General features: G+C 36.4%; 1 protein-coding gene and 1 pseudogene across 2 annotated transcripts in view; both read right to left on the bottom strand.

The window, feature by feature from the left end:
* Positions 1 to 16,968, bottom strand: part of Cwf19l2 (CWF19 like cell cycle control factor 2) — a 92,767-nt gene that overhangs the window by 34,599 nt on the left and 41,200 nt on the right. For both annotated transcript variants that reach the window (XR_013090271.1, XM_076843805.1), the window contains exons 11-12: positions 8,187 to 8,300; positions 6,323 to 6,460 (exon numbers count right to left, since the gene is read on the bottom strand). Coding sequence is in view for 1 of the 2 variants with exons in the window: in XM_076843805.1 (XP_076699920.1) it covers positions 6,323 to 6,460; positions 8,187 to 8,300 (252 nt within the window). In the remaining variant the exon portion in view is untranslated. The remainder of the gene's footprint in view (positions 1 to 6,322; positions 6,461 to 8,186; positions 8,301 to 16,968) is intronic.
* Positions 2,874 to 4,467, bottom strand: LOC143392093 (DNA replication factor Cdt1 pseudogene; annotated as a pseudogene).

The following is a 16,968-nucleotide window of genomic DNA, read 5'->3' as shown; positions in this document are numbered from 1 at the left end:
GAACCACCATTTGAGCCAGTTATCCCACTCATCAGTATATACCCAAATGATTAAAATCAACATACTACAGTGATGCAGCCACATTAATATTGACAGCAGCTCAATTCACCATAGCCAAGCTATGGAACCAACATAGGTGTCCTTCAACAGGTGAATAAATAAAGAAAATGTGGTATATATACACAATGGATTATTACTCAGCCATAAAGAAGAATGAAATTATGGCATTTGCCAGTAAATGGATGGAACTGTAGACCAACATTCTAACTGAAATAAGGCAATCCCAAAAAAAAACAAAGGCCAAATGTTCTCTCTCATGTGCAGGTGCTGACTTATATGGGGGAAGAGAAAGTGGAGGTTCACTGGATTGGCAGGGGGAAGTGTGGGGAAGGGAAGGAAAGAGGGATGGGAATGGAAAAGACAGTAGAATGAATTGGACATAACTTTCCTATGTTTATACATGAGTACATGACCAGTTTAAGTCCACATCATGTACAACCACAAGAATGAGAAGTTATACTCCAGGTACATATGATGTGTCAAAATACATTCTACTGTCATATATAACTAAAAATAACAAATAAAAATTTAAAAAAAATAAAGAAAGAAAAATTACTATTTTTCCTCTTCCAACTATTTCCAACTAGCTACTTCTCCTGAGGCCTAGAAGACATTTTAAGGGAAACTAGTAAATAAGGGAAGAGTAAAATTTAGGTATTTGCCATTAAAATATGTACCATTTAGATATCCTAAATCTAGGGATTAATAAGCTATGGGATAAAGTTCATTTACATGTTGTATATGGCTGCTTTTGTGTCAAAATAGCAGAGCAAAAAGCTGAAACAGAAAGCCAACCCTATTTACCATCTTGCCTATTAAAGAAAAACTTTATTGACCCTTATCCTTGACTAATGCCTTTCAAAATAATAAGAAGAAATATAATGGAGCTTTCACTGTCTCTTCGTGAAAATATTTAACATCTCTAAATTACCTATCAATGATATTACTTGTTCTAAAAAATGTAATAACTTAGTTACTTCATTTGTAAACTTAAAAATAATTAAGTACAGTATTTATAGACATGGTTAATATTCTAAATACTTCATAAGCTTTATTATTTCAAATTTTTTCCATAACTAATTATAGTTATTAGTGGTACAAAAACCCATTGTTACTATGCTATGTGATATTTGTCAGGCAGAACTAAAAATCACAATACCAAATCAGCATTTCCACAGTAACCTGTACCTCCATTAGTTCTACTGCAAAAAGGTAACAACTGGTATTGAAGTGTGCATTTTAAAAAACACCTTTGTCCTTTATTCTAATATAAAATTGCCTAATGTAATTCAAGTCTACCTTCTTCCCTTTGCTATCATATATGACTCAATCTTCACTCACCAAAAAAACATAGGAAAAACTTAACACAATTAATTATAGGAGGAGAAAGGGTTGGCATTGTCTTCATTTCCTTAGTTGCTTCAATCAAATTAACATCTCCATTAAGTAATAAAAACAAAACAATTTGCTTCGATAAAAATAACATCTTTTTCAAAATGTTAATACAACACAACTACACATTTGACAATATATAAGTCAGCCAAACCATCTCTTTCATAAAAATCAAGATTGAATTTATATCAGTTGTACACTTATTTGTCCAGTTTATAGTTTAACTTATGCAATCAATACTGGCTGATTTCTGCTTAAAATTTTTAGGAAATATCTAAATCATGTAAAAACAAAACAAAAAATGAATGGAAAGTGAAGAAAAGATTTACTGAATATCTACTGTCTATCATAAGAATTTCACTGTATATTACCTCTCAAAAGAATAGTAGAAAAATAAGATCAAAATATAAGAAACCATGAACATGCCAATACCCACTAAAAAACTTCAAATAGCTTCCCATCATTCAAAACAAAATCAGAATTTCTCACTATATGGTCTGTGAGACTTTAGTATCTCATTTCTTGTGCGTCTCCAATCTCATCTCGCCTTTCTCTTTCTCCCTTTACTTCCAGTCACATTTGTCTTTTTACTATCTCTTGGTGTTCTTCAAGCTTGTCTCTGGTTCAGATACTTTTCATTTGCTGTTTCTTATATTTCTTTTTTTTCAGCAGCAAACTTTTATTCAAATCTTACATGACAAAAAGCGAACAAGACTGGAAACTCCAAAGCCTTGGGAATTTGGAAGTTAACCTCAAAGTAAGCAAAAAAGATCTTCCTGGCGAGATACTTTTAAAAAGCTTAATTTTACAAGGTATTTTACCTCAAAATCTAGAAAATCAAAATTCTCTTCATTCTTCAAAGGGAAGTCTGATTTCATGTTCTCAGAACCTCATCTTTGTACATTAGATTTCTTTTGTAAAGAGGCTCCATCAAGCAAGGTAGAAAGTGCCCTGGGAGGACACAGCTCTCAGCTGGCCTATGGAACATGTGGACCTTGATCCTAGCTTTAAGCAGGACCTTGAGCACACTTCAGCAGCTCAAGGTGGGACACCCAGCAAGCCTTTGTGTGAGTGTCCCCTCTGCTGTAAGAGATCATAGCTCAGCAGGCTAGGACATGGACATCTGGGGGGACACTGCCCTCTCAGCCACAGAGACACACTCTGGGTGGCAGCAAAGGCCAGCTGCCCCAGACCACTTCCCTGATACACCCACAGGGGCTGGAAGTGACTTCCCCACCCCAGCAGCCAAGACAGAGCCCACTCAGAGATCCCTGGAGTGGACCCACTCTCCACATGGCCAGAGGCCACACAGCCTGCAACCCATGTGCGGTATATGATGGGCAGGGCAGGGGGCAGGCACCCTGGGAGGAAGATCCAAAGTCCATCCAATTAGTGGAACGAAAGGCTTGGTTGTCCATGGCTCACAGCCCCTCTGCACGAGCCTGATGGGCCAGCCCTGCTGCAATGCTGGTCAGGTCAGTGGCTTTGTCCAGCTTGATGTAGGTGTCAGTGCAGATGCGGTGCAGGCTGAGCCAGTCTGGCAGCAACTCAGCAAGGAGCAGCACATGCTGCTCCATCTCCCCTGGGCTCAGGGCAACTCGGCAGCTGCCAGGCATCCTGTTGCAGGCCACGTCCATGGTGAGTGCTGGCTTGCGCTTAGACACAAAAACACCACGCAACACTCGGGCCAGCTCAGGTAGCCGCACCAGTCGCTGCAGGGGCAGTTCCTGCTCCGGGTGCCGTGTCATCTGTGCCAACTGCTTCTGGGCCTCTTTGGCCCGGATCCGCTCCAAGAGGGCCTGGGACACACCCTTCAGGGCACTTGGAGGGGTGGCTGCTGGGGTGGCCCGCAGTACAGGGCTGGGGGGCCCTGGGCTGCTGGGCTCAGCTGAGCGCAGGGCCATGTCACTCAAGGCCTTCTCTATCCTGAGTGACATCAGGCTTCCGGCCAGGCCAGCACCTCCTGGGCAGTGGTGAGTCTCTCTGTGCTGGGTGGCTGGGGCAGCTCGGCTGGCTCAATGTCAGGCACACCATCCACATTGAAGCGTGGGTGCCATCGAGTCAGTTGGTCCTCAGGCACAGCCATTGGGGGGCTCAAGGAGGCCAGGAAAGCCCTGTGGTGCTCCTTGACTCGCTCCACCAGATTCCTGCTGAAGAGCTGCCCGCGCTGCAGAAGGCGCGAGGCTGTGAGCTGGGGGCACTGCCAGCCTCTGAGTCCAGCACAGGCTCAATGGTGAGCTGGTAATGGGATCTTTTCACGCCATCCTTGAAGGTGGGGATGTTGCGCTCCTGGCGAAAGCGGTAGGACTCAGGGCACAAAGTTTTGATCTGGCCCACGTTGCGCTCCTCAGAGCACGTGCGCATCATGTCCTGGACAGCCTGCTTGACCTTGGCAAAAGTCACAGTCTCAGAGCGGTTGTAGAGCATGCCCACAATGGTGTCCATGCTGCAGAACATCTCAGCCAGCACCTGGTACTTGCAGGGCAGCACAAGGCCTGGGGGCCCAGGCTGAGCTAGGGCATGGAAGCGCTGGTAGGCAGGTGCCTTCTCGCCACATAGTTGCTCTGCAGATCCCTCAGCTGCCCACGTGCTAGTTTCCTTAGCGTCCTTCTGAGCACTGGCCCTCAGTGCCTGGGCCTGTGCCCCCAGCACCCGTGCCCGCTGCAGACATGACTGGAGCTCAGAGATGGTGTCCTTGGAGAGGGCCTTGTCCTTGGGGGCTGCCAGGCAGGGCAGCTAACCTTCGGAGGGAGCAGTTCTCTTAACCTTCTTGCCCAGGGAGATAGGGGCAGGTGGGGAAGTGGGACAGAAGTCAGCGTCCTGCAGCCGCAGCCTCCTGCGCGAGGGCGGCGGGAGGGCAGGCGCGCTTGTGGCTGCTGCCCGCGGTGAGCGCGGGGGTTTCTTATATTTCAAATAGTCTCCTCTCTGATAGTCACATGAACTCACTTTGCTCAGAGTCTGCTGAAACACCACCTTCACAAAGAAGCCTTGTTCCTGATACTCTACTGAAAACATCACCCACCATCTCCTTGTGGTTTGCTTTATTTCACAGAAAAATATATTTTCTGTGTTACTCATGTTTTATAATATTTTATTTTATGTATTTGTTCCCTGTATGTTTTATCCAAGAGAAATATAAGCCCTGATGGCACTAACTTCAACTTGATTGCTTCTCAGTACCTAGCACCTAAAATGGTATATGGCACAAATAAGGTTCACAAAGGACTGCTGGATTAATAAATGACTATTACAGTTTTCAAAAAAAAAAAAAAAAAATTTACGTGTAAACTTGAATGGACTGTGTTGAGATTACTAAAACTGTGTTTCATTCAGACTAATATAAAAAGTAACATTTCTGAGAGGAACTTCATAAAAATACATATGTCCATCTTTCTGCACTAAATTTCCAGATCCTAGAAAATTTAAGCAATTTCTCTGAACTAAATACAGGTAAAATTATGCTAAACAGAGGTAAAATTATGCTAATATGCTACATTTAGGATTCCATACAATTCCTGGAGCTTGGTACAATGACCACTTCTATTTTTAAACTAAGTTTAGGTTACTCCTCACCCTCTCATGTTCCTGGCACATTCAGATACCTGGGTTATCTTTATTTTAAGTTTCAATAAGTTAATTGTTGACCAAGTAATATATTCACATAATACAAAAAAAACTGCAAATCAGAAAAGATATATAGTGAACAGTTTAACCTCACCATTCCTCTCAGATACCCCTTTTTAAATTCACAATTGCAAAACATAACTATTGGTATTTTAGAGTAAAGGATGAGATAATTTTTCTGAAAAGGGCTCGTTAGTAAATATTTGCAGCTCTGTGGGCTATGGAGTCTGTGTCACACTACTCAACTGAGTAGTATCAGCAAAAATAGCCTTAGACAATGTATACACTTTGTATATTTGTGTTTCAACAAAACTTTATTTGTAAATATAGACAGAGAGTGAAATGAATTTTCCCCTGCATAGTTTGCCAAATCCTAACATAGAGCAAAATTTAAATATAATGTCTCTTTTATGGAAATGGCAGTGTTTGAAGGAATTGCAAAGGAAGAGACTACCACAAAAAACATGCATTAACACAACTATTCATTCTACTACTCATAATGATCTGTTAAAGTAATATACATTTATGTAGACACATTCAAGAAGATGTCTTCTCTATAATCCATAATCTATTACTCCAAATATTTTTTTACCTCATGATATCATTATAAAGAACCAGAGGAATATTAAATTAAGACAGACTGTTAATTTAACAAACAGCACATTGCCAATCATTAAATTTTGGTCCCTAATTTTCCCTTAAATGGTAAAGCAAATATATAATTAACATCTTCTTAGAGTACATTAGAGAACTATAGCAGATTCTATATTTAAAACCAAAGTCAAAATATATTTTTTGTCTTAATGTTTTCCTAATATCTTACACAAGATTTAATTTAATAAAATAAACCAAGATTGGAATGAAATCTCTAAAAAGTAGATCATTGTGAAATTGCAGAACCAGCTTCTCAAAATTCAAAGGCATCCTAGAAATATGTATTTCTATGTTAGTTTTGTAACTCTGTGATCAAAAGAACAATTTAGAGTAGAAAAATTTATTTTGACCTCATGGTTTCAGAGGTTCAGTCCATAGTCACAGACCCCATTGCTTTGTGCCTGAGTAAAGCAGAACACCATGTTGGAAGGGTGTAAAAGGGGAAAGCTACTCAGTTTTCCAGTCATGGATGGACTGACCCACTGATGAGGTTATTCCTCTCATAATCTAATCATTTAAACTCTCAACATTCCTGCTTGTCTAACAAATGAGCTTTTTAAAGGACACTAAAGATCCAAACCATAATTCTTACCTTAGATGCCATTCTCATAAAAAGTTTGTTTTGATTTTCTACTGTTCCCATCTTTTCATTTTTGACTAAGTCATTCAGACTGAGATGATCATCATCAGGAAAATATCGAACCCTTTCTTTTTCCTCATGAGTAAAAACCTATGACAAGATAAACATAATGAATTTGGTAAAAACATGTCCCTGAAGCATTTTTTTAATAGATTATTGATAAATCTGATAATATATGTGAAAATTCTACCATGTATCAGAACCATTACTTCCAGTTTTTCCCTACACTATTTGCTTCCATGTGAGAGAACCTCCACTAGAATTATAATCCCTACCTCTGTCCTTTACTTGTCCTCTTCCCTAGAGATAGAATGACATCATCTGATTTCTGAATTTGGGCATAAAAGTAAATTTTTTTTTTTTTAGAGAGAGAGAGAGAGAGAATATTTTTAATATTTATTTTTTTTAGTTTTCAGCGGGCACGACATCTTTGTTTGTATGTGGTGCTGAGGATCGAACCCAGGCCGCACGCATGCCAGGCGAGCGTGCTACCGCTTGAGCCACATCCTCAGCCCATAAAAGTAAACTTAACCTACACTTCTTCTCTCTTCTCTACTCTTCTCCTTGTAGTTAAAATTTCTTAGCAATGTGGAAGAAAGACTAGCTACAAACCAGGAAGCATGCCCTCAATCAGACATTAAACCTACCAGAGCTGATTTGGACTTCCCACTCTCCAGAACTATAAGAAATAAATTCTCATTGTGTAAGCCACCAGTCTATGGTATTGTTACAGCAAATAGAAATGATAAGACATCCACTTCTATTAAAACCTTAATCTACAAACAGCTTTATCAGAAATAATACCGATATTCTGATCCCCATCTAATCCAATCTTGGCTTTTCCTTTCAGTTGGATCCATTTCCAGGTAAGGAATAGTTAAGTGCTATTTATTTCCTTCCAAACAAAATCTGCTGAATGCTGTTCTTGCATTTCCTTATCCAAATAAAAGCTGGTCTTCAACTGTTTGGAGATCTTTGCAACCGGAGTCCCACTATTTTTCCAATATTGCTATTCTTTTCTTCACTAGCTTAAACCTCATATGCAATGACTTCAGTCACTCCCTGGCTCCAGATCCTTAATATCTGACCCTCTTGCCCTTTCATTATACTCAAAGAGCAACTCCCAGTCCTGAATGAATATGTCTGCCTTCCTTTTGCTTGATAGTATGCCTATCAAAAAAAAAAAAAAAAAAAAAAAAAAAAAAAACCAGCCCTCAGTGCCCTCTTTCAATGCATTTATGGATCCCTGTGCAGTTCTGTCATTTTATATATTCAAACCTTTACTATTCTCCTACATAGCTCCTTTGTACTCCCCTAATTCCTCATTACTTTAGAAGAGGTATCTCTCCTACTTCTGTTTGTTGAAAAATGTAATTAGTATCTCTGGCAGCAACAGGCACTTAAATCTTTTGTATTCTCAATTATTATTTGTACTATCTTGCTTCCATATTAAAGAACTTCTACTAGAATTACAATGTCTATTTCTGCCCCTTTACTTTTCCTTTTCCCCAGGGATGTCATTTTCTTTAAACAAACAAACAAACAAAAAACCTTACTTAGGAAAACTAAATATGCAGTTTTTGCCATCTTAAGAGCCTCAAGTTGGTGCTAAAAACTAATTGCTCGAACTGAAAGATGGAAAAGAAAATTAGGTGTACGAGGGTTCATAGCACCTACATAATTAAGACATTACTTTATGTGGATACACCATTACCAGGTCTCAAATAGCCATCTAAGGAAGTAACAGGTCTGGGACATAAAGCCTAAGAGATACAGTAAGTATGCAAAAAGAAACAAGGACATATGTTAACTATACCTTCTGTCTCTTCCTTCTTCCTGCTTTTGATTCCAGAGATTCTCCTGGTGTGTTCACAGGCCACACTCTTCCAGAATCATCTGTTCTAACAAGGATCACTTCTTGCTCTTCATTCTACAAAAAGATGCAGGGATAGCTTTTGAAATAACTGTGAAGCATGTTGAATGTGTACATTTAGTAACAAAAACAATAAAAAAAACAGAAAAAATTCTAGTTTTCAAATAATATTATGTATTATTTTAACTCTTCTGGATTTTCATTACCACTATACTGTAAAATAACCATAATTTTTTCAGGGAAAATGCCAGAGTTTATTTTTTTATGGAAAAAAAAAATCACAGAACCAACTGCAAAACAATTTCTAGCCAGACACTAATAAAGATGCCAGGTGTGGTGGCATGCGCTCAGGAGGTGGAGGCAGAAGACTTGTGAATTCAAAGCCAGCTTCAGTTTAGTGAGACCCCGTCTCAAAATAAAATATTTTGGAATCAATCCCCAGTACCAAAAAAACAGATGACAAAGTATTAATAGTTCACCAGACATTGTTTGAGAGCACCCGTCACTTTTATAACAAATGTCATATTTGATGAATGTTTCTTAAAGATTCTACTGAAATTTTATTATAAGAAATAAAGCAACTAAATTAAAAAATAAACCTGCTAAATTAGCTACTATGATACCCCATACTTCTTTCTATTAATAATCTATTTTTTAAGATCCTGAATACCTTTATTTTTACCAAAAATCAATTTCTAACATTTGTCATGCAAGTTAACAAGACCACCAATTTTATCAATGAAAATCCATTTCTGACTTCCACTTTGCTAAATAATTAGCAAAGCCTCTGATATTGATGAAGCCCTTGTGATCTTATATTTGCACATGGCTTTTCTGATACAAAGCCAGATGACTAGCTGGTGAAGGAATTTTTGATGAGGGCAAACAACTGCCCCTGAAACTGGACTTTCAATTAAAGCAGCATGATGATATCACATTGTTCAGGTGGAAGTTCTTCAAAAATAAAGTGTGCACATCTTAACAAGTGTTCATTCCAAGCACCACTGGCAATCAATGGCCTAGCTGTCCACTGGCCTGCAGGCAGGGAAATAAATAACAGACCACTGCAGTATGCGAGGAGTGTGCTAAGGAGGGTTGACTAGCTCAGGCTGGGCATTTTGTTATTGTCATTGTTGTTCTTTTTAGTTATATATGACAGTAGCTATTTTAAAATATTTACAGGCACATGGAATATATCTTCTTCTAATTAGGATCCTAGTCATGTTTTTTCTGCTTCTGGCTCTTGAGAAGTTATATCTCACATCCCTGAATTCTTCCTACAAAATTTTAGCCAAACACATGCCTGGCACAAAATAAAATAAACTTTATTTTATGATGAAAATGGAATGTTATTGGTAAAGTTCTAATAAAGAATCAAGAATAGTAGGAAATAGATTCATTAAAAATCAACTGAAAATAAGATGAAGCAAATTATTCACATTTCAATTTTCTTCTCAAATCAGAATCAAATATAAAAAAATCAATTTCAATTTCATTTAGTAGAGATTTAGTTGTCCTGCAGAAATGAAGAAAATATTACATCCTATTATTAATCTTATAAGAAGGTATTTTTCCATACAATACCAAATGGACAATAAGATGATATATCACTACTTTTCTCCTCAATAAATTAAAATTAATTAATGAAATGTTATATTTTGAAGAACCTCTCTATTCTTTTCCTTAGCAGATAGATAATAGAGATGAGGAAGACATAACAATCTGACTTTTTTTTAATTTAAGAGAGAGAGAGAGAGAAAGAGAGAGAGTGAATTTTCTCTTAATATTTATTATTACATCCTCGTTTGTATGTGGTGCTGAGGATGGAACCCGGGCCGCATGCATGCCAGGTGAGCGTGCCACCGCTTGAGCCACATCCCTAGGCCCTACAATCTGACTTTTAACTTCATCACTCTGCTAAAGATGATCATCTTAGAACCTTAAAATTATTAAATCCAGTAAATCTTATTAAATTATCATCTTTCTCAGTGTGAAAACATTTGATTCTGGTTATTATATCCTTCTGCCTCAAATACTTTCTCTGCATTTGCCTCCTTGGCTCATTTAGTCATTTATTCATTCATTCAATAATTTTTTAAAGTGCCTATCTTATGCTATAGTGGTCAAAAGAAATACAGCCTTGCCTTAACAAGTTTATAGCCTAGGAGGAAAACTGCTCCCTATATAATTAATAATATAAAAAAGTCATCTTTACTTTCTCCTCCATTTATAGCTATCCCTCAAATGCTAAGTGATAATTCCAAGATTCCTTAGTTTTCAGTCTTCCAAACTAAAATCTAATTATCATTCATATTTGCCAGAATTTCACTGTGTTAAATACAACTATAATCACACTATTCTTTGCTGAAAACCCTGAGGGACCCAGACTACCCAGACTAATACCACACCAAGTATAGCCCACAGACCAGCGCAAGCCTGAGACTACCAGCCATAAAATATTTGTTACAATCCATGATGAGGTAAGCACAGAACCTGAGTATTTATATAACTTTCACAGCAACTACATAAAGCAATTTTATATTGCTTCAACATAAATAAAAATTTGAGACATATTTCATATATCTTTATTTCATTTTTCTACACGTTTTATTGCATCTTATAAATCAATTAGTCCATGATGAACCAGAAAACTTTAAACGTGTTTATATGTATATTATATATATTCATATATATTTTATATATTTTATATTTATGTATACTATATATAACATATATAAAATAATAAATCTGATTCTATACCATGGTCTAAGAAGCACTGTACTAAGTAATGGAATTAAACTCAAACACTAACATAGTATACAAAGTTTTTAATTTCTGGCTCTTGACTGCTTTTCCACCTCCTCATAATTTCTATATATTTACTATACATTTTATTTCCTCTGCATGGAACATAGCCATTCTAGCTCAACTAGGAAACTAAGGCTATAATCACATTCAATGCTCTGTTACCAATAATTTCAGGCACATTTACATTGCTAGAACATAACCTTTTTAGTTACATCTCACTACTTATCATTTTCTGTCTTTGCCAACTTTTCTAAGCCAAAGGCCAAACTATACTACTTGGTATCTATAGGACCTGGCACAATGTAAACTGCTGTGGGTACTCAAGAATGGTTGGCAAATATAATTAACAAACCGGTGCCTCAAACATATTAATATATTCCCAAAGCTAACTAACTTTTCCTCTTAGCTGTCTCTCCCACTGCCTGACCACCTTTGTCTACCTTCTTTTCTATAGGCGTGCCAACACAAAAGACATGAGGTTATCCCACTTTAGGTACTCATGACAGAGTGCATTCTAACCATCTATTTGGTTTAAAACCAAAGATAGAAATAAGCTCCTTCTACACAAAAAAATAGGCACAAACATTTTTATCACCCATGTGATTTACTAATTTCTCTCCAAAGAAAGAAGAAACACTTTTTGGTACAATTGGAAAGCATTTATAAAATTGTTTAATTTTCATAAAAATGCCTAATGTTCCAGATTTTTAAATTATCCCCAACAACTGCAGTTTGCTCTGTAGGACTTTTACTTTGAAAACACCAAAAAAAAAAAATGATTGCTTTATTATAAATATCTTATCTAGACACTTATTACAAACTCTCAAAATGTTCAGGGACCATTCATTCATTATCCACAGATCATTATCCATCCCTCTGGCTGATGGAAATCACGAATTCTTATTTCAAGGAAGAAAGGAGAAAACAAAACACTTTACATGAAGTTATAAAATCAATTTACTAACTTGGCCAACAATGAACTTTCCCAACTGGTATTTACAATAATTATGGAAAAGTAAATAATAATCTCCCACAAAGTACATTATTGATTTTATAGTAACTCAACAGATATTTAAAACTCAACTGTCTTTCCCCCTTTCCAGGACAAAGGCCAAGCAACATACTCCTTTGTATCTAAGGACCTGGAACAGTATCAAACAGTGGGCACTCAAGAAATCTTTGATAAATGGAATTAACAAACCAGTCTCTCATATAGATTAATTATACTCCCAAGGTTAGCCCACTTTCCCCGATAACTTTCCTCTTCTACCCACTTTCCTACTTTCCGTTTCTCAAAGCAGCCAACACAAATGACACTACGTTTTCCCAATTTGCTACCCAATACAGAATATTGATACCAGAAATACTGAGTAAGTTTCCAATTTGCTACTGCATTAATATGGAAAATGAGGTTTAAGAATATCTGTCAGAAAGGGAATGCAGCCTGCTGTCTGTTTTCATTCAACCTGTAAGCTTAGAATGGTTTTCACATTTTTTATATGATCAGGATGAAACTGAAAGAATAGTATTTTGTGACAAATAAAAATTATATGCAAGTTGAATGTTAGTAGCCATAAAGTTTTATTAAAGCAGAGCCACTGTCCATTCACTTACATATTATTTATGCTACAACAGCAGTCGAATAGTTGTGACTTAGTCATTTAATACATCCTTTTAGTACTGCTTTATGTAACATTGATTAAAAAGAAAAAAGTATACATGACTTTGAGTCAAAGCTGGTATTAAAAATTCTAAATGTTTAAAAACCTTTTCTACTATTTTGAAAATAATGCCAAACTCTTCCATTAGATCAGCTTTTCCCACCAGTGGTTGCTGATCTTCCACAAATTGATGATGATATTCCCCAAGTCTGCCACCACTGAAGGTCATGGCACCTGTTTCAACCTAATCTTTAAAATTTCAATAAATAGGCAGTTGCTTTTATTCTAATTTTTTCATGACTTTTGAACAATCTCTACTATATCTCTAATTACAACCACAGTCAGTTCAAGAGAACAGGTTGTTCACTACAGAAGAGAAAAACGGAGAAATGTTTCAGAGTATAGGAACCTAAAAATGGATTCTTTAGGCAACAAAGGAAACAGTCATCAGAGTAAAGAGACAACCTATGAAATAGGAGAAAGTTCCTGCAAATTACACGTCTGACAAAAGACTAATATACAGAATACAAAAGGAACTCCAAACCTCAATAGTTAAAAGCCCCAATTAAAACACAGGCAAGAAATCTAAATAGACATTTCTCAAAAGAAGAAATACAAATTACCAACAAGTCTAAGAAAAAATACTCAATATTATTAAACATCAGGAAAATAAAAATCAAAACTACAGTGTTACCTCACCCCAGTAAGAATGGCTATTAACAAAAAGACTACAAATAACAAGGGCTGGAAAGAACATGAGAAAAAATGGAATCCTTTTACACATTGCTGGTGGGCATATAAATTAGTACAGCCATTAGGGAAAACAGTTCAGAGATTCCTCAAAAAATTAAAAAGAGAACAAACATACAACCCACCAATCTCACTGCTGGGTATATACACAAAGGACATATTTTCATAGTAACATCTGCATTCCCATAACAGCCTAGAAATGGACACAATCTAAGTGTCCATCAACTGATCAATGGATAAAGAAAGTGTGGCACATATACACAATGCAATAATATTCAACTACAAAAAGAATGAAACCCTGTCATTTGCAATAATATGACAGAAATGGAGGCTATCATGTAAAGTGAAATTAGCCAGGCACAGAAGACAAGTACTGCATCACCTCACTCATATGTGCAGCAATATAAAAAGTTAATCTCATAGAAGTTGAAAATAGAATGAAATAAGAAGTTCTGGTGGAATCCTGGAAAGGTGAGCTATTATTACACAGTAGGATGAGTATAAATAACAATTATGTACTGCCTATCTCAAAAAACTAGAAGGAAGAATTTTGAATGTTTCATCATAAAAAAAATGATAAAAGAGGAGACAGATATGTTTAACCTAATTTAAACAATACATAATGCATACATGTACTGAAACATCACATAGTACTCCAGTAAGTATAATTTTGAGTTTTTATACATAAGGTAAAAATAAATTTAAAATGAATTTTTTAAATGAGAGATTTTATCTTCTTCCTATAACTTAGCATTTCCAACAAATGAAGAATTCCTTCCTGTTCAACTGTTCTAATGAATGGGGTTTTCTTTTCCCTGAAAGGGTAAAATTTCTAGCGAAGTACTCCTGGATTTTCCTCCAGAAAGTCATCAAATTTCTGTGTAGCATAAAAAACTTTGTATTCTACCCTCATTTTTTAACAAAACTACTTTGAAAGTTAGGTAAGTTAAGGTCCTGATACTGACAGAAAATCTTACTTTACCAGCAGTAAAGAATTATGTCAGAACTGTTAGAAGAGGTTTGTTTTACACATATACCCAGAAAAGCTTGAACCAGATGTGCAAGTATCTCATCTTCACAAGGATGAAAATATTTATTTCTGGTGAAAGTATCCTTAGAATAAAAATCTTTTTATTTGAACCTTCATAGGCCTATACAGTTTCCAAAACAACTGGCAAATAGAAATTCTACTTTATCTACTATTTTGAATTCTACTCTACTGAATTGCCACATATGTCATTCTACAGAATATATGCTTCAGTTTTTTTCCCTTGTGTTGCAAGCCACAAAGTAGCTCCAGCATTTTCAGACTGCATAGATTCATCAGTATTTCTCTACATCGCTCCTTTTGCTTGTCTTAGATACTTCAAAATCTGATTTCACATTAAGGCAACTACAAAGAATTATGGAAAAAAATGTTTTTCACTTTAGGTATAAGAAATGAAATCTATGGAACAGGACAGATTTCAACCAAAAGATGAGAAATGGTCAGTTCATTCGAGAAGTCCAGCAGAGCTTGACCGCAAGAAATGACACATAACAAAAATCTCAATTTCAGGTTCAATCTTATTTTTCAGGGTCCCACATAGTGATCTTAAATCTCTCATCAACAAAAATCTCAAGCTCAGGTTCAACCTTATTGTCTAGGGTCCCTCATATTGATCTTAAATCCCTCATCAATTATTCCAACTTGTTAAGTGTATCAAGTTCCAAAATTCTCTATGGAGAGATCTTAGCCAACGTGAAACAGTAAATTCCCCTTAGTTTGGTTAAGTAATTTTGCAAACCTGAGATTAAAAAATAAATCAAACTTAACCTTTTATATTGAGTTTAGGTAAAAGTATCATTGTATCTGAAAACTTTTTTAAAAATCTTTTGAAGGCTTTTGAAATCCTTAAGTGAATAAGGTATATAAAAGTGACTGTGGAGCACATCTGTAATCCAGCAATTTGGCAGGCTGAGATAGGAGGCTCACAAGTTCAAGGCATGCCCCAGTAACTTTGCAAGACCCTCAGCAATTTAGTTAGAAACTGTCTCAAAATAAAAAAATAAAATGGGCAGGGAATGTGGCTCAGTGGTTAAGTATCCCTGGGTTCAATCCCTGGTACCAAAAAAACAGTAATAATGGTTTAAAAATATAAGGGAATTTAATTAGTTAGCACTGGAATTGGTATTGAAAAAATTTAATCTGTTATATTTCTTAGATTAGTTAAGTGATTTTATTAACGTTATCAATAATATTTAATGGATAAAAAAGAACAGGTTCTGTAACTAATAAATTCAATAAATATATTAAAATACAAGTAACGAGGTATTCCTTAATACTAACACACATTCAATGCCTCTTTAGACTTTAAAAAAATCCTACCCTCAAAAAAAATTTTTGATTCTATTGCATATGAGTAAAGTAAAATGGAAGAATAATTATGAATCATCATGTTTCCTTTTCTTCATACTTATTCAAAAAGAGAGGCAAAAGCAGAGATGGAGTATTCAGTATGAGACATTTTGTTAGTCCCACCAACTGGAAGTCACTCTGGAGACCACAGCACTACTCCTGTGAAGTCTGTACTACCTTGCAAATTAAAACTACACTGAGATTCTATTTCATTCCAGTTAATTATCAAGAATATAAGAAACAATAAATGTTGGCAAGGATGTGGGGTAAAGGGTACACTCATACATTGCTGGTGGGACTGTAAATTGTTGCAATTACTCTAGATTCCATGCAAAACTTGGAATGAAACCACCATTTGACCAAGTTATCCCATTCCTTGGTTTTATGCCCAAAGAACTTAAAACCAGCATACTACAGTGACACTGCCACATCAATGTTTACAGAAGCTTAATTCACAACAGCCAAGCTATAGAACCTACTTAGGTCCCCTTTAACAGATGAATGGAAAAGTGTCCATACTACCTACTGTGAAACAGCCATGTCCCCACCATTGTTTGAAATAAATAGTACTTGATCTCAAGAAGACTTTTCTTACAATGATAACTGTTCCAACAATTAAATCAAAAGGGAAAATATATTCCTGATTCAGAAATCCCCTGAAGTCCAGCCAAGTTTTTAAAATCCTTTAATAAAAATGCCAAGAGTCTGGCCAAGCTAAGTGGAACATACCTGTAATCCCAGGAGGCTGAGGTAGGAGGATCACAAGTTCAAAGCCAGCCTCAGTCAAAGCAAGGTGCAAAGCAACTTAACACCTAACAAATTTTGTAAACCTGAGAACCTGTCTCTAAATAGAATTTTTTAAAAGGGGCTGGAGATGTGGCTCAGTGGTTGAGAGCCCTTGAGTTCAATCCCTGGTACCTGCACCCCCACCACACACACAAAAAAAAGACAAGAGTCTGGAAAGAGATAGATATACACTATAAGGTGGTAACAAGTATATAAATATAAATTTGAAAGAATAATTGCCATAGCAAATACTTTAAAAATCTTAAAAGAGTTTTCTTACAAAACTAAACATACTCTTACCATATGATCCAGCAACTGCACT

Source organism: Callospermophilus lateralis, chromosome 2 (genome assembly GCF_048772815.1).
Source record: "Callospermophilus lateralis isolate mCalLat2 chromosome 2, mCalLat2.hap1, whole genome shotgun sequence".
NCBI lineage: Eukaryota > Metazoa > Chordata > Mammalia > Rodentia > Sciuridae > Callospermophilus > Callospermophilus lateralis.
Note: the sequence above shows the minus strand (reverse complement) of the source record. Positions and strands in the feature narration are given on the sequence as shown.